Below are 18,588 nucleotides of genomic sequence, written 5' to 3'. Positions count from 1 at the left end.
ACTGGGGAACAAAGGGGTGTTGGTGTACAAGTCAATAGATCCCTGAAGGTGCCAGCACTAGTAGAAGAAGGAATACGGGATGCTTACCTTAATTAACCATGATGCAGAGTATAAGAGCAAGGAAAAGTCTTGTTACAACTTATAAAACATTGGTTAGGCCAGAGATGGAATACTGTGCAGTTATATGGGTTGTGGACCACGTGCAGGTATAAGGGATTAATGTATTTTAGTGCTTGTTGATCTGAATAGACATAGTGGGCCTATTTCTGTGCTGTATGACTCAATGGCACTGTTATGCATACGCTATAGATAAATGACAGCCAGTACACATCCTGTACTTGGATTCCAAAGGCCATTTGCCAAATTGTCACATAAAAGTTGCAGTGCAAAGTAAAAGCATGTGCTGTAGGAGGTATTAGAATGACTTGGACAAGAGATTGGCTGGCAGAAGCCCAGCATAAATATGACTTTGGCAGGATATTCAGAGAACATCCTCAGCTCTCTATGCTGGAACCTTTTTACATTTTACAATATCTGGAAATGACTTTGATGAGAGGAATGAATTCATGTGGCTAAATTTGCAAATAACACAAAGAAAGGTAGGGAAGCAGATTGTGAAGAGGAGATAAGGAGGTTTGCAGACCAATCAAGAGAGTTTTATGAATGGTCAAAAACATAGCAAAGTAAATCAAGGAAAAAAGTACAATGGATCATTATGTCAGGACGGATTAAAAAAAGCAGTGTTACCTAAATGAAGAATGGCTGCAAAATTCAAGTGGTGGGATCTAGTTATTCTCATGCACAAATCACAAAATTAATATTGTAGGCACAGCAAGCAATCAAAAAGCAAATAAAATACTAACCTTTATAAGAGAAATTGAACTTAAAAATAAGGATGTTATGCTTCAGGTTTCAATCGTTAAGCCATTGGTGAATCATATCTTGAATCCTGTATATGAGAGGCTGCTAGAATGAGTATAAGTATTTTGTATCAATCTGTTCAGCGTAAAGATTGATTTTTGTTTTCTTACTCTACTGACTTTGTTCAAGTAGTCAAAGAATTTATTTATAAATGGCCCAGCATCAAGGGGTCAATGTACAAAGTGAGATTCAGGCAGGGGCAGGTTGCTGATTTGGTTTATGGATTCTTGTCAAGGCACAGACCATTTGCTTGGCAACAACTATCTGATTTTCTTCTGGGTAGCTGAACAGCTTGTGGATGTGATTGGTATTGTTAGAAGCATTTAGACTGTTGAAAGGTCAGTCTCTCCAGTAACATGCACAAGCCTGAAGTCAGCGTTTACTGTCTCTGACCAGTTGCTGTAAGGTGTTGATTTTAACTAATGAATTGGAGACTTTATAATTCATAGAAGAGTTGCTCTGTGTTTCCAGTGAAGAAATGGGGGAACATGAAGGAAAAGATCAGAGGAACAGAGGATTTGGGAAATAAAAAGAACATTCCATCAAATCTTGAGGACCGGAACTAATGAAGTATATCCCTGGTATTTTATTTCCCTCCGCTCAACATCCATGTTTGTCTGTTTGTGCCTGCCTCTCTGTTTTGGTGGAGTTCAGGGTTTAGAGGGAGTTGGAATATTAGTTGGAAGAATTATATGTTGACAGTTAGGTTTTTTTAACATCTGGTTAGGAACAAGCAGTTGTTCTTGTTAAGTTCAGAAAACTGATTCATGGTTTCCTGGGTCTGTCTGTTAGGTAAGTTGGGAACTATGCATTACTTCCATAAATTTTTTAACTTTCATGACTACTCCAGGAATGTCGAGACTTAATTTCCAGTGCACTACCCAGTGATGCATGATATCAGATGTGCTGTGACTCATTTCTGGCACAGATGAGACAAGATCCTGAATCATCTGACCAAGAGGCAGGATGGTGACCTCTGTGCCACAAGACCTCAGTGGAATGTCTGCAGGCACACAAAATTCAGGGTGTAATTACCACAGATAACTATGAAGTTAAATGGCATGTTTGCTCAAGGGACTGCAGAACAAGAGTCAGAAGGTATTGATCTTTAATGGGGGATTTAGGGTTGCAGCTGTTAACAAGGAGCTCTAGTTGCTACTTTTTCACTGCAATTATTCCTTTTAGTTGATACCTTACAAAAGAAGTGGGATGACCCGAGTGTTAATTATTTACAGCCTGTCTTGGAGAGTTCCATTCTTGACTGTGGCATCCACTGCATATCTGATCCTCATGCACTTGAACATTTCCTCAAGGTTCATTTCAAAGAAAGTAAAACAACACTTACTTTCTGAACAGAAGAAGAAATTTCCAACATCTGATACATTGGCTATAACAGCTAACTAAAAGCACCATCAATTAATTATAAACAGCTAATATTCTAAAGTTAACCCCGATTCATACTATAACATAATTGAAATCCCATGCCACAATTAAACTTTGACTACCTCCTCTTGTAGAATTGTAGGTTTTACAGGTTCTAGTCCAATATCAGTTCTAACTACCAAAGGGTTCTCTTCTCTTTCATTAAATCTTTTTTATTGTGAATTAAAGTGACAGCCCTGAATCATTATTACCTTGCAAATCTTATATTCATAACAACTATAAATTTTTCCATGTTCAGACATGAAATTTTGGGAAATAACCTTGGAATAATAAGTTGAAGGTTATTTGTATGCTGGGTCATTTAGAATACAGGTTTTGTGGAAAGTTTATTACTAATTTCATTGGATGTGGAAATGTGATGGAAGATCATCTATTAAAAGATTAGTTAGATGGTGTGAAGAATTTAACTGGATTATGTCTATTATATCAGTAAGGCTTTTTAGATGCAGTCATATCTTAAACATACTAAATTGTACAGCCTTCTGCAACTCATTCAATTCAGAACAGAATTAAAATGAAAAAAGTTAATAGTAATAGCTTTCTAGATTTAAAAAAAGCTAGAACAAAAAACTTGAATTTATGTAACATGTTATTACGCCCTGAGGATGTTCCAAAGTGCTTTATAAACCAATAGATTCATGTGGAAATGCAATCAATGTTATTACATAGGCAAACAGGACAGATAATCTGTCCATAAAGTTAAAGAAACAAAAAATGAATGACTGAAAATTAAATCTGCTTTTGTTAGCGTTGGCTGAAAGAGAAATATTGGCTTGGACACTAGAAGAGCTCATTTTTCTATTTTGTTGGCATCTTTCTGACATATGACGTGATAATGCTACCAGTTGAACTATGCTGACATTTCAGTAAAAGCAATTGTTTTTAAAACAAGTATCAGGTTTCCTCAGGATTTTATTTTAATATTTGATGTGAAAAACTTGTTGATATTTTAATGTGCATTTTTAGTCAACTGTATTTTTATATTTAATAGGATGTATGAGTATGCTTAGATGATCAGAACTATAAAATAATGAAAACAAATATTACATGGTGAGCTCAAATTACAAAGCAAAATAGTGACAAATAGGGGCAAAATTCAGCAGAGAATTTGAGATAGGTGTTGATGTTTGTACTTGTGCAGCATTAGTGCTCATTGTATCAGAGCACAAAGTTGACATTTTACATAGTTTTGTTCTTCAGACTTCTGCTCAGTTACCTTAACTGTTGTGAATTGTGGGAAGCAACAGCTGAGGACAGTGGTAACTCAGCGATTATTCTTTGGTGTTGTATATGCACCAATATGCACTAATTTGTAGATTCATGTGGAAATGCAATCAATGTTATTACCTAGGCAAACAGGACAGATAATCTGTCCATAAAGTTAAAGAAACAAAAAGTGAATGACTGAAAATTAAATCCGCTAAACTAAATTAGATGTAATGTTCTTTGAGGATGATGGGAAGGAAATTTGCTGCCTCAGTCCTCACCTGCTAAATTATTGACATTACTACTGTCCCTGTGGAAAGGAACCTGGCGGCGATATCATTTTCCCAGAGGAAGAAAAAGTATTACCCCACGGCTGCTTCTATCCATTTGCTTGCAAAAGACTTCAGAATTTAACTGACAAAAGTTTAAAAACAGGTTTCCCACTTGATATATGGTACAAGAAGATTCCAGAAAAAGAGATTCTCACTCTCAAATAGGGAAATAAAAATAGAATGGGCAATAAGGTGTTTTCTAATGGGCATAAAAATGAGTAAGCAATGCCAAATATTTCAGTTTGTTTAGATTATTTAGATTATAGGGGAAAAGAACAAGTAGAGTCTAATGCATTATTTTGTAGAATTATATCATCAAGTTGTTATGAGCGTCAGTAAATTTAGATCAGGAATACGAATTAGAAAGGAGATTGATAGTGTTCCTACTTCTGACCCAGGAAGCTAGGTTTAAGTCACACTTGCTCCAGAGGTATGTAATGACAGTCGTAGAAGTCTGCAGCAAGAATAAGGCTCTTTGGCCCATTGAGTCTGCACTGGTTAAAAGCAACCATCTAGACATTCTAATCCCATTTTCCAGCATTTGGCCCATAGCCTTGTACATCTTGGCATTGCAGGAATACATCTAAATACTTCTTCAATCTTATCAGGGTTTCTGCTTCTACCAGCATTACAGGCAGTGAGTTCCAGATTCCCATGGCACTCTGAATAAAATTTATTTTCCTCACATCCCCTCTAAACTTCTTGACCCATAGCTTAAATCTATGCATTTGGTCATTGATCTCTCTTAAAGAAGGGGAAAAGTCCCTTCCTGTCTAGTCTGTCTAGGCTGAAACATCTCTGAACAGGTCGATTGGAAACATTTAGAAAGAGGTGTAACTTAGGGGAGAATAGGAAAGACAAAAAATAGAGAAAAGGAAACAGTAAGGAAAAGACTATGTTTGTGGCAGGACTATTGTAGAAAGTAGTATCTATAACTGGCTTCCAGTCTGTATGACTATTATTTTAAAAAAAACTGTAGTTACTTGTGTTCTTGTGATGTAACTGAAATTTCTCGTGTTTTTAGGAAGCCTGGGTTGCTCTAGGAGAGTAATGGATCCCACTTCAGTAGAATCGTTACCTATTGCATCACAAGTTGCAACAAAACCTTTGAATTCATGGAAAAAACATAGTATTCCTCATCTAAACTCTGCTCCACAGCCACTGTCTGGAGCTGCAGCTGAAATTTCTGAAGTTGAAAGCATTGATCAAGATGAACCCTCTTTTGAAAATGATGCAGATGAACAAACTTTAATTGATTTGGAGATGGAGCTGATGCAGACTCATAAAGGTATACAATTCTTCAAAGAAAGAATGCATACTCTAATTCTTTTCAAATACCACTTTGCACTCTATATTTTCCAAGTTTCAAGATCAACCTGAAATGAAAATAAGTAATTTCTGATTATTTGAAAGCAGTATTTTCAGGCTACTAATGTATAACGAAAAGGTTGTAGTCGCATAAATGACATTAGTATGTCAGCCTAAACATTGTGCTCAAGTTTCAAGCTTCATGGTGACACAAAGCCACAATCCATTTATCTGAAGCAAACGTGACATTGATCACTTTTATCCCTTGCTTTTTATTTTGAAAAGTGATGTTCCAGTTCTCCAGTCTTCTGGCAGCAACAGCATATCTAAGAGGAATTGGAAGATTGTGACCAGAATGTGTCAAATTTTTGCCTTTACTTCACACAGTAGCTAGAATGCATCTTAATACTTGGTGTATTGCTGCGTTTAAAGTGCCTCCTATTCATTTTTATCCTATTTTTCACAGACAAGAGGGAGAGGTGAATTGAATTATTTTGACTGTTCTGTTCTGTATGTAACAATGGTGGTTTGTAATTCATTTTCTTATTTTCTTTTCCCTTCTAAAAATAAGTAATAATACTTTTACTGCAGCCGTGGGGTAATACTTTTTCTTCCTCTGGGAAAATGATATCGCCGCCAGGTTCCTTTCCACAGGGACAGTAGTAATGTCAATAATTTAGCAGGTGAGGACTGAGGCAGCAAATTTCCTTCCCATCATCCTCATTTCCAACTCCCCCTCCCATTCCTCTGATGACGTCCCTCCTGGGCCTCTTGCAATGCCACAATGATGCCACCCAAAGGTTGCAGGAACAGTGTGTCATATTCCACTTTGGAACCCTCAGCCCAATGGTATCAATGTGGACTTCGTAAGCTTCAAAATCTCCCCTCCCCCTACCGCATCTCAAAACCAGCCCAGCTCATCCCCGCATCCCTAACCCGTACTTCCTCCCAGCTAACTCCTCCTCCCACTACAAGCCTCCCCCCCCCAACTCCTACCTATTAGCCTCATCCCACCCCCTTGACCTGTCACTCCTCCCTGGACTGACCTATCCCCTCCCTCACTCCCCACCTACACTCACCTTTACTGGCTCCATTCCTGCCTCTTTGACCGGTCTGTCTTCTCTCCACCTATCTTCTCCTCAATCCATCTTCTATCAGCCTCCCCCTCTCCCCCTACTTATTTCAGAATCCCCTTCCCTTCCCTTCCCCCATTTCTGAAGAAGGATCGAAGCCAGAAATGCCAGCTTTCCTGCTCCTCTGATGCTGCTTTGCCTGCTGTGTTCATCCAGCTCTACACCTTGTTATATCAGCTGAAAGGATTAGAAGAATCCAGCATGTAAAGCCAGAAGCTTGAAAATGAACTGAAATCTCTTGAGGAACAAAAGCACAAATGCTAAGGAGACCTGAACCACTCAAAAGCACTTGAGGAATAAGATCAGTTGATGGCTAATCTGGAACAAAGTCTGGCTTTTTGGAACAGAAATTGCCGCCCTTGTCATTCTTTCAAAAAGGGATCACTGCTAGATTCCATCATTGTATTGAACATCTTTTGGAGCTCTTGTGGTGTAGTGGTAATGCCCCGACTTCTAATCCAGACAATGTCTGGATTTACCAGCAAAATACCTCTATATTATTGATATTCAAGGGCTTGAATGTCCTTTTCAAAAGTAGAGGAATGTTGTATGTATACCTTTCCAGAGAAAGAAATGGAGGCTGAAACATTTAGGGAAATAAATACTTATGTTTGTAAATAGTTCACTTTATAGAAGAGGAAGTGCTAGAGATCTAAGAAAACATAAAGGTGGGTAAATCTCCTGCACCTGATCAAGTGTATCCCAGGATTTTGTGGGAAGTTGGGGAGGAAATTGCAGGGCCTCTAGCAGAAACAGTTGGCTCATCATTATCCATGGGTGAGGTACCAGGAGACTGAAGTGTTCTAAAGTGCCTTTATTTAAGAAAGACTGTAAGGAGAAACCGGAACTATAGGCCATCAGTGTTTAGTAGGTTGTTGGAGGTGATCCTGAAAGGTAGGATTTACGTACATTTGGCGAGGCAAGGAGTGATTTGGAAAAATCAGCATGGTTTTGTGCGACAGAAAATCGTATTTCACAAAGTTGAGTGAGCTTTTTGAGCAAGTAACAAAACGATTGAAGAAGGCAGAGTGGTAGGTATTATCTACAGGGACTTTAGTAAAAGCCATTGATAAGTTTTTGCAAGATAAACTAATTAATAAAGTTAGGTCACATGGGATTTAGGGTGAGCTTGCCAATTGGATACAAAATTGGCTTTACTGCAGCAGACATAAGGTGATAGTAGAGATGACACAATGTGCAACTGGAGGAACATAGCAGGCCAGGCAGCATCAGATGAGCAGGGAAGTTGACATTTCAGGTTGGGGAGGGTGAAGGGAGCTCAGTAATAAATACAGAGAGAAGGGTTGGGCCTGGGGGAATGTAGGTGGGTTGGTAACAAGTGAGTGCAAGCAGACATTAGTGGGGATTGGTTCGTGAAGTGGGAGGGGTAGCTAGGTAGGAGAGAAGATGAACTGACGAAGGGTCACTGGACCCAGAATGTTAACTCTGTTTTCTCTTTCACAGATGCTGCCAGACCTGCTGAGCTTCTCCAGCAACTTTGTTTTTGTTCCTTAGAAGATGAACAGGTTGTGTCAGGCCAAGGAGGTGGAGATAAGAGGGTGGGTTGGACATGGGATGAAGCCAGGGGTGAGGAGATTTTAAAGTTGGTGAAATCTATTTTTAGGCCATTAGGCTGTAGGCTCCTGAGGCAGAATTTGAGGTGCTGCTTCTCCAGTTTGAGAGTGATGTTATTGTGACACTGGAGGAGGCGCAGGATAGTCATGTCACCCAGGGAATGGGAGGGGGGAGTTAAAATGTTTTGCATCTGGAAGGTGTTGCCGTTTATTGTATACAGAGCACAGATTCTCTACAAAACTGTCTCCAAGTCTTCACTTGGTCTCCCCAGTGTAGAGGAGGTCACATTGGGAGCAGTGGATACAGTAGCCAAGTTGACGGATATGCAGGTGAACACCTGTATAATGCGGAAGGTTTGTTTTGTGCCTTTAATGTGAGGTGTAGGGCCAGGTGTAGCACTTTCTGCGGTTGCAGAGATAGGTTCTAGGAGTGGTGGGTCTAGTGTGGAGTGTGGAGCAGACGAGGGAGTCGTGGAGAGAGCATTCCCTTCAAAAGGCCAATGGGGTGGTGAGGGAAGTATCTTTTTGATCGTGGGGTCAGTCTGTAGGTGGCAGAAGTGGTGGAAAATGATATGTTGCATACGGAGGTTGGTGGGGTAATATGTGAGGACAAGGGGGATTCTGTCTTTGTTTTTGTTGGGGTGGATGTGAGGGCAGAAGTGTGGGACATGCAAGAGATGCAGTTGAGGGCATTTTCATTCTCTGCAACCATGGTTCTCAGTTAGGTTCTGCCTCAGTCCTTGTAGTGATGGACTTCTGGGTGGAGCTGACACTGTGGTTGCACTGTAAGCCATTCAGCCCTTTGGGTCCTCTGTTCCATTCAATATAATCATGATTGATCATCCAGCTGAACACCCCTTTTCTGCTTTCTCATATCCGTTGAACTCTTTAAGCCGAAGTGCTGTATCTGTCCATGTCTGTCAAGCCAGATTCCATTATGGAACTGTCTGATTTGTTCAAGACTAACTCAGATCATAATAGTTTAGTAACTCAACCTCCTCAGCGAGCCTACACAGGAACTGCATGTTAGTGGGATCGTAGGCCCTGTAATTGTTCTATATCTCCTTTTCAAATGTGGGCCATGCAATTACCTGTGTGCACCCTGCACCATTGGGAACCCTGTTGGCTTGTCAAAGGCACTGCTCTTGGCTAAAGTGAGGACATGAAGAGTGTTTCTAATAAGGGCTTTCCATGTTTTTATAAAGTTTCTCCACTGTGTCACGTGTGTACCATTTCCAATATATGCTGCAACTCAAGACGTGGCAATTATTTTTCTCAGCATTGATGCAGGCTCATTTACTTGTGATCTTCTCTTCAAAATCCAGCGCCAATCCCTTGTAAATCCAAATGTTTGCCTATAATACACAACACGTTTCCATCATGAAGTGTGTTGTTTGTCGGGTAGGGGATGAAATGTTGCCTACTACGTAGTTGAATACATGTCCACAATGGAAGATTTTGTATCAAATCAGTAATGGAAGCTGTCTGGTGTCATCACTTACCCACTTGTATGCTTTCAGCATGCATACTGTATGACTTTGCTGGTAGCAGAAATTTTCCAGACATTCACAGTCAAAGCCCACTAATGACAAGGAATCATTCAATATTCAGAAGTTAATTCCAAATGGATTTTCAGAAAAATATGTAAAAGTCATGCAAATGTTAATGTTTTTAAAAAATGTTTTCAACATCAGCTATTATTAAGACGTTGACAAAAAAACTAATATAGAAATAATGTATGTTGTGCATCGATTTTTTTTACTATTTATGAATTTAGATCAATTTCATAATTATTGTTTTCTACTGTAGGCGGTGAAGGAGGGAAGTCTGACACATCATCTGCTTGTGTGCCATTGACCTCTGCAGGGGAAGCACTTGAAAAGGACTATCCAGTTCTGCAAAGGTCAGAGATGACTGACAATTAATTTCTCAAAGATGTATTAAAGTAGTTTGTTTCCAGTTTTTCAAGTATATCATCAAATAACTTGAATAGAAGAAATATTTGCCTAAGTTGTCTGAAGGCCAGATAGTCATTCTGCAGTTTAGATGTGAGTTCTGTATGGGTACTTCATGTAGAATCCTCTTTGTAGTAAAGTGTGTGAATTGCCCAGGAAACTGAAGATTCCATTGACTATACTCAAGATCCAATATTTTCTGCCCACCCTGACCTCCCTAAGCACTCCGTCACTTACCTGATACTGTGCTGCACCAACAGTCTTCTTAGCTGGCGTCCTATTGCCTACCTACCTGGCAGCTTGCTCTCCTGCCATCATAACCTTTCGCTTTCTTTACCTATGTACCTTTGGACAGCTAAAAAGTGGCTGTCTGTAATTCTGGACCTCTCTGTTTCAGAATATGGCAGTTGACTATTATGATAAAGGAGACGTGGTTTGCTCCCACCACCGCCACCACTCCCCTCCCCGCCCGCCACAAACAACAGTCCTGCACTAGGAGGAAACTTCAGACTGCAAGTATGGTTCCACATTTCTTAAGGACACCCGGTCAGAATCTCCTGTCAGAAATGTGTCAACCTACAAGAGACTGCCATTCATTGGAGTATCCAGCCCATGATGTCTAAAACAAGGAGACTTAAAAGTTTTGACATTTCAATTCACATTGAGTTATCCAGAAAGGAAACAAAGTTGCATCTATATTCTGTAGGAGGAATGAATGGTTGAAAGTCACAGATGGGGTGCCAACCAAGCAAACTCGAGACTACTGAATATAAACCGTGCTTGACCAAACCAATCATTAAGTTCATGGCAAAGCAAGTTCATGGATATCTTGTTCGGAGTATCTGAAGCAGATCGTCTTCTGATTTTGTTTTATTCCTTAGTTACAATAGGATCCTTGTATGTTGTATAAGAATTACAATTAATCTCGATTATACATTAGTTTGGTTTTATTCATTCAAGGGAAGAGGATGTTGCTGGCTAGACAGCATTAATTGCCCATCCCTAATTACCCAGAGGGTAGTTCAGAGCCATCCACATTTCTGTGGGTCTGGATGTAGGGTCACATGTAGGCCAGACCAGGTAAGAATGGCATCAGAGATAATGGGAACTACAGATGCTGGAGAATTCCAAGATAATAAAATGTGAGGCTGGATGAACATAGCAGGCCAAGCAGCATCTCAGGAGCACAAAAGCTGACGTTTCTGGCAGCTGTGGTATACTGCATCCACTGTACCTGGTGTGGCTTCCTCTACATTGGGGAAAGCAAGCGGAGGCTTGGAGACCGCTTTGCAGAACACCTCCGCTCAGTTCACAACAAACAACTGCACCTCCCAGTCGCAAACCATTTCCACTCCCCCTCCCATTCTTTAGATGACATGTCCATCATGGGCCTCCTGCAGTGCCACAATGATGCCACCCGAAGGTTGCAGGAACAGCAACTCATATTCCGCCTGGGAACCCTGCAGCCTAATGGTATCAATGTGGACTTCACCAGTTTCAAGATCTCCCCTTCCCCAACTGCATCCCTAAACCAGCCCAGATCGTCCCCTCCCCCCACTGCACCACACAACCAGCCCAGCTCTTCCCCCCCACCCACTGCATCCCAAAACCAGTCCAACCTGTCTCTGCCTCCCTAACCGGTTCTTCCTCTCACCCATCCCTTCCTCCCACCCCAAGCCACACCCCCATCTACCTACTAACCTCATCCCACCTCCTTGACCTGTCCGTCCTCCCTGGACTGACCTATCCCCTCCCTACCTCCCCACCTATAGTCTCTCCACCTATCTTCTTTACTCTCCATCTTCGGTCCGCCTCCCCCTCTCTCCCTATTTATTCCAGTTCCCTCCCCCCATCCCCCTCTCTGATGAAGGGTCTAGGCCCGAAACGTCAGCTTTTGTGCTCCTGAGATGCTGCTTGGCCTGCTGTGTTCATCCAGCCTCACATTTTATTATCAGGTTAGAATGGCAGTTTCCTTCCCTAAAGGACATTAGTGAACCAGATGGGTTTTTCCTGACAATCAACAATGGATTCACAGTCATCATTTGATTCTTAATTCTAGATACTTTGTTGATTTCAAATTCCAGCATCTGCCATGGCGGGATTCCAACCTGTGTCCTCAAAATGTTACCCAGGTCTCTAGATTTACAGTTCAGCGATAATACCACTGGGCCATTGCCTCCCCCTTGTTTCATGTTCATTTTTGGTAATCAAAATAAGTCAACACGTTTTTGTGTATTGCATTAAATGGAAGTTCTCTATTATGCAGTTAGTATTTTATTGTGCTTTGAGGCTATAAATGTGATTTCATTTGAAACTTCTCAGGAATTTTGCCTGTTCGTGAAAAAATGGACTGGGGATTATTCATGTTTATTTCACTAGAACAGTTGTGTTTTACATGTCTGTCTCTTTGAATTTCTCCTAGGGATGCTGATCATTCTCAGTTTGTGCTTGATTCTCTGACAGGAGAGTTCGATGAAGGTCAAATAGATGATGAGGGAGAGGACACTGAAGACAAACAAAATGTTTTACTTTTAGTCTGACAGTGTCAGAGATAAATATTAGATAACATTTTTAACCGTTTCTCACCAAACAATAAGTTCTGAAAAAGTTAGTCAAATTGGATGATGTGTTTAATTTATAGTACTTGATTTCAAATTTCAATATCATTTGAAAAGATTGTATTTTGGTAACAGTTCAAGTTACTCATTTTGCAGAACACGTAATACTTTGTAAAGTATAAATAAAAATACAAGTTCACATAATGTATTTATTTAAAATTGTTAATTGTCTGTAAATTGCTGCTGAGCCATCGTTGACACATTTTAAATGTATACATTTGAAATTATGATATTGATCTTATTTGTCTTTATTTAGTTTGGTGACATAAGTAAAATTGGAAAAGTCAGCATTTATTGTCCATTCCTAGCTCATCTTAAGAAGGTGGTGATGAGCTGCCTTTTCAAAATGTTGCACACATGTAGTGCAGCTAAGCTCTTTTAAGGAAGTAGTTGTTAAGAAGTTGAGCCAGCAACAGTGGTGAAACGGTGATGTAGTTCTAATTTACAGCGTTGTGCGACTGATGGCACACACATCTACCGTAGGTGATGGTAGTGATCAGTTAAGGTGGTGGATGGTGTATGATGCAAGTATGCTGCTTTGCCTTGGATGGTTTTGAACTTCCTGATTTAGTTAGGTATTTGGAGAATATTCCATCACAATCCTGACTTCGGCCTTGTAAATGAGGGATGGATTTCAGGAGTCCGCAGCTTCCCTCTAATTTTCTTCCTGGTGCGTAGGCCTCTGAAATCCAGATGCACCAGTGAGTTCTGGCACCAGAAGTCAGTGTTGTAACTGGCATCCACGTGCGCAGTTTTGATGGAATGGTGGTCAGGAGGTGAATTCACACAGCTTTCTGCCTTCTAACCTTCTGACGTACTGTTTTTTTCTACAGAATTTACTTGGCTGACCCATCTCATTTCTGGTCGATAGTAGCCACTAGCATTTTGATATTAGAGGATTTGCTTCAGGGAATACTGTTGAATGTCAGGGAAAATAATTAAAATCTCTCTTATTGGAGATTGCCACTGCCTAGCATTTGTGAGGCATGAATGTCACTTTCACTTAGCAGCTCAAGTCTGAAAGTCACTGAGGTCTTGGAAAATATTGATATGAAATGCTTCAGTGTCTGAAAAGAATAATTGGCAATTAACACCATGCTGTTACCATCAAAAATTCCCATTTCTGACCTTATGGTAGAAGAAAGGTCATTGATGAAACAGCTGAAAATGGTCAGGTCTAGGACACTAACTTGAGGAACTCCTGCAGTGATGTTCTGAGTCTGATATGACTGACCTCCAACAATCACAACCATCTTCCCTTGTGCTGGGCATCTCTCCAACCAATGAACTATCTCCTCCACAACAACGATAAAGGAAAAATACTACAGCCACTGAAAACTAAACTAGAAAATGCTGGAAATAGTCAACAGGTCACACCGTACCAGCAGAGAGAATCTTAGGGCCAGACCATTCAGGAGAAATGTTAGGAAGCACTTCTGACATTTCCGCTGAGTGGTGAAAAGTTATCAATTTTGCTAATGTTTTGTGCTAATTTCCCATAAAATACTGACTTGATGTTAAGGACCGTCAGTCTCACCGTAATTCTAGAATGCAGCTGTTCTACAATGTTTGCACCAAGGTTGCAATGAGCAACCCTGAAAAATCCAAACCAAACATCAGTGAGCAGGTTATTGTTGAGTAGGTACCATTTGATAGCATTTTTGATGATACCTTTCAGCATTTTCTGATATTGGATAGTAGAACAATGAGGCTGTAATTGGCCAGATTAGATTTGTCCTACTGTTATTTTAAGGGACATACTGGTGGCCAGTGTTGCAGCCATATTGGAATAGATTGGCTGGAGATGTGGTTACATCAGGAGTACAAGACCATAGTATTATAGCTGGAACGTTGTCAGAGCACATTGGTCCAAATGATAGATGAGTGTTTGTTTCAGATGGAATGAAGTTAATTATAGTGGGTGCCCAAAGAAACTTGGGGTTCAGGTGCATAGTTCTTTAAACTGCTATGCACATGTGCAGAAAATAATCAAGAAGTCTAAGGCATTTGATAAGGTTCCCCATGGTAGGCTCATTCAGAAGGTCAGGAGGGATGGGATACAGGGGAACTTAGCTGTCTGGATACAGAATTGGCTGGCCAGCAGAAGACAGCGGGTGGTAGTAGAAGGAAAATATTCTGCCTGGAAGTCAGTGGTGAGTGGTGTTCCACGGGGCTCTGTCCTTGGGCCTCTACTGTTTGTAATTTTTATTAATGACTTGGATGAGGGGATTGAAGGATGGGTCAGCAAGTTTGCAGATGACACAAAGGTTGGAGGTGTTGTTGACAGTATAGAGGGCTGTTGTAGGCTGCAGCCGGACATTGTCAGGATGCAGAGATGGGCTGAGAGGTGGCAGATGGAGTTCAACCTGGATAAATGCGAGGTGATGCATTTTGGAAGGTCGAATTTGAAAGCTGAGTACAGGATTAAGGATAGGATTCTTGGCAATGTGGAGGAACAGAGGGATCTTGGTGTGCAGATACATAGATCCCTTAAAATGGCCACCCAAGTGGACATGGTTGTTAAGAAAGCATATGGTGTTTTGGCTTTCATTAACAGTGGGATTGAGTTTAAGAGTCGTGAGATCTTGTTGCAGCTCTGTAAAACTTTGGTTAGACTGCACTTGGAATACTGCGTCCAGTTCTGGTCGCCCTATTATAGGAAAGATGTGGATGCTTTGGAGAGGGTTCAGAGGAGGTTTACCAGGATGCTGCCTGGACTGGAGGGCTTATCCTATGAAGAGAGGTTGACTGAGCTCGGACTCTTTTCATTGGAGAAAAGGAGGAGGAGAGGGGACCTAATTGAGGTATACAAGATAATGAGAGGCATAGATAGAGTTGATAGCCAAAGATTATTTCCCAGGGCAGAAATGGCTAACACGAGGGGTCATAGTTTTAAACTGGTTGGAGGAAAGTATAGAGGGGATGTCAGAGGCGGGTTCTTTACAGAGAGAGTTGTGAGAGCATGGAATGCGTTGCCAGCAGCAGTTGTGGAAGCAAGGTCATTGGGGTCATTTAAGAGACTGCTGGACATGCATATGGTCACAGAAATTTGAGGGTGCATACATGAGGATCAATGGTCGGCACAACATCGTGGGCTGAAGGGCCTGTTCTGTGCTGTACTGTTCTATGTTCTATGTTCTAATGGAATTTTGTCTGTTACATCAGAGGACTAGAGTGTAAAGACGCAGACATTATGCTGCATTTATACAAAACCCTGGTTGCACTCCACTTGGTGTACAGTGAGCAGACATGAGCTCCAGACCTTAAGGATGTATTGATTTGGAGGGAGTACAACATAGGTTTACATGAATGACAAGTGGACTTCAGGGGTTAAGTTATGGGGAGCGATTTTACAAAGTAAGACTATTTTCTCTAAATATTAGAAGGTTAAGGGTGATCTAATCAAGGTCTTCAAGATACTAATTGGAAAAGATAGGATAAATAAAGACAAGCTATTTCCACTGTTTGGTGTTTCTAGAACTAGGGTGCATAATTTAAAAATTAGGGCCAGACCATTCAGGAGAAATGTTAGGAAGCACTTCTGCATGCAAAGGGTGGTAGATGTTTGGAGTGCTCTTCCACAAAAGACCATGGATATACGATCAGTTGTTAGTTTTGAATCAGAGATAGATTTTTTGTTATGTAAGCATATAGACACATATTGGCCTAATGTAGGTAGATGGAATTTGACTACAGATCAGCCGTGACCTCATTGAATGTGAAACAGGCTTGAGGAGTTGAATTGCTTACTCCTGTCCCTGGTCTTTGCTGGATCCAATTTTTAATATGAGTTTAATTGTCTGATGACAGGTATTTGTAATGGTAGAGATCTCAGGAAGAAACTAGCATGGAATTATTCCTGGATAGTAAGAATTGCAGATGCTGGAGAATCTGAGATAACAAGGTACAGAGCTGGATGAACACAGCAGGCCAAGCAGCATCAGAGGAGCAGGAAAGCTGACGTTTCAGGCCTAGACCCTTCTTCAGAAAATCAGAAGAAGGGTCTCAGCCCGAAATGTCAGCTTTTCTGCTCTTCTGATGCTGCTTGGCCTGCTGTATTTATCCAGCTCTGTACCTTGTAATCTCTGGAATTATTCATTGTTTATTTATCCCACCTTAACTCATCACTGGATGTGGAAGGACAGTACAGTTTTCATCAGATACATTGGCTTTTGAATCACTTAGCTCTGTTTCATTGTATGCTGCGTTCACTGTTTTGCATACATAAAACTCCATGTTGAAGCTTTCCCAGATTGGGACCTTAGTTTTATGTATGCCTGGTGTTGCTTAAGATATGTTTTTCCACCTTCTTTACTGAATCTGAATTGGCCTTCTAGTTTTGTGGTTAACAGTAGAGAGAGATATTTCAGGCCATGAGGTTATAGATTGTGGTGAGTACAAATCTCCTGGTTCTCAGAAAGACCTCAGGAATGCCCTTTTTATTGAACTGCTAGGTTTATTCTGTATCTATCCCATTTTGCATGGTGGTTGTTTCACTCTACATGATGCACAGTGCTCTTACTGTGATGATGGGACATTGTCTACAGGAGGACTATTTATTGGCCAATCCTACAATTATTGTCATGGACAGATGCATCTGTGGTGGTTGTAATTGAGTAGGATTTTCCTTCTTGTTGGTTTCCTTCTTGTTGGTTTTGTTGCATAGTCATTTAATCTATCGAACTGTGACAAAAATGATGTTAAGCACTTATGAAAGATATATATGCATTGGTCAGGTATTAACATATAAAGGGAAAATTTAACCTAATGGCTATTTTAATTCTTGTGTTTCTTTTGGGAGGAACTCAAATATAAGTGTATTGTAATTCTATCACTTAAACGTGACCCTTGTAACAATTTTACTAAATTAAGACATAGCAGGATGCTTTGTGAGCTAAGTAAAATTTATTTCTGTGGGACTTCGGGAATGTTTGGACTGCTGTTGCCGTGGTTCTACGGGTTTGCCATCTGGGTGTTAAAAGCTCCTTATTGATTTTAGGACATGATTTTCCTTTCTTGGCAGAATTTAGTCTTGAATGGTTTAAAACTGGTGCAAACCTAATTAGACAGAAATGTATTAATAGCGTGTGATTATCCCAATGTGTATTGACACAAGGTCTTGATAATGCCTACAGTCATTTCACTTTGGAGGTGGATGATCATTGAGTCAAGAGTCAAAATCAAGTGTGCTCCATTTAATTGGGGTAAAATTACCCCATTAAGTGGTTAGGTGCAGAGACCTGAAAGCGGACAAGTTTTGTTTGTCTTGGCAAAACTTTTCCTTGGCCTTCATATGTTTGCTCATAAGTTATGCCAGGCTCTGGATATTGTTAATTGTGTTTAAACCTTATATTTGTAAATCTGATCCTGCTGTTTTACTTGAAGATCTCTCTTATGATATTACATTTACTTCCTTTTTTTTGCTAAATAGAATACTGACTTTTAAAAATAGGAATTTGGAAATGAAGAAAAGTTTTTACTTAACTAAGTAATTGCTCAAAACCCAGGGTCAGTGTTGGATCACTGATGTTGATTAGACAGTTAAAAGCTACTTAATTTCCTCCAATTTTTCTGGCCAATTTTCTGATGGAGAATTCTTCTCAAACTCAGTCCATGAAGAAATCCTTGGAGTCAGGAGCAGAGAAAAATTGTGCAAAAGCAAAGTCCAGATTTTGCAGCACCAATGTGCTTTATTCTCTTAATAGTTTAAATGTCCCAGGACTTCTCAGTGTGTAGTTATTTGGGTGAATGTGGAAATAGATCCCCGTGGGGTTGGTTAGGGGAAGAGTTAGGGGTTCAGTTGTATAGTTATCCAGGAGTTAGACTATGAACTTCCTGTCTAACATTTTCTGGGTAACTATTTAAGTAGGAATGTTGGAACTGTCTGAAGCCTCCAGCTCGAGTTAAGAGATGTTCTTGGAGGAGCGCAGAGAATTTACCTATTGGATGCTCAAAACTCTTTAGAATTTCACATGGAGTAATTGGGTCAGGGGTTCCATAGGTTCCCAACACACATCTTTAGGATATATCTGGTCTTCAATTCTCAAAATTTTGCCCAATGTATCTTTCCAACTGGTTCCCTTTAGCTTTAATTATAT

General features: G+C 40.4%; 1 protein-coding gene across 2 annotated transcripts in view; it reads left to right on the top strand.

Moving 5' to 3' along the window:
* Positions 1-12,529, top strand: part of zbbx (zinc finger, B-box domain containing) — a 125,769-nt gene extending 113,240 nt beyond the window's left edge. The window contains exons 20-22 of one of the 2 annotated variants that reach the window (XM_059651072.1): positions 4,927-5,190; positions 9,727-9,820; positions 12,295-12,529. In XM_059651072.1, the coding sequence (XP_059507055.1) occupies positions 4,927-5,190; positions 9,727-9,820; positions 12,295-12,412 (476 nt within the window). In that variant the 3' untranslated portion in view covers positions 12,413-12,529. The remainder of the gene's footprint in view (positions 1-4,926; positions 5,191-9,726; positions 9,821-12,294) is intronic. The other variant, XM_059651073.1, reaches the window with a different exon arrangement.
* Positions 12,530-18,588: the final 6,059 nt, after the last annotated feature.

Source organism: Stegostoma tigrinum, chromosome 14 (genome assembly GCF_030684315.1).
Source record: "Stegostoma tigrinum isolate sSteTig4 chromosome 14, sSteTig4.hap1, whole genome shotgun sequence".
NCBI classification, from domain to species: domain Eukaryota; kingdom Metazoa; phylum Chordata; class Chondrichthyes; order Orectolobiformes; family Stegostomatidae; genus Stegostoma; species Stegostoma tigrinum.
This window is presented reverse-complemented; position numbering and strand designations above follow the sequence as displayed.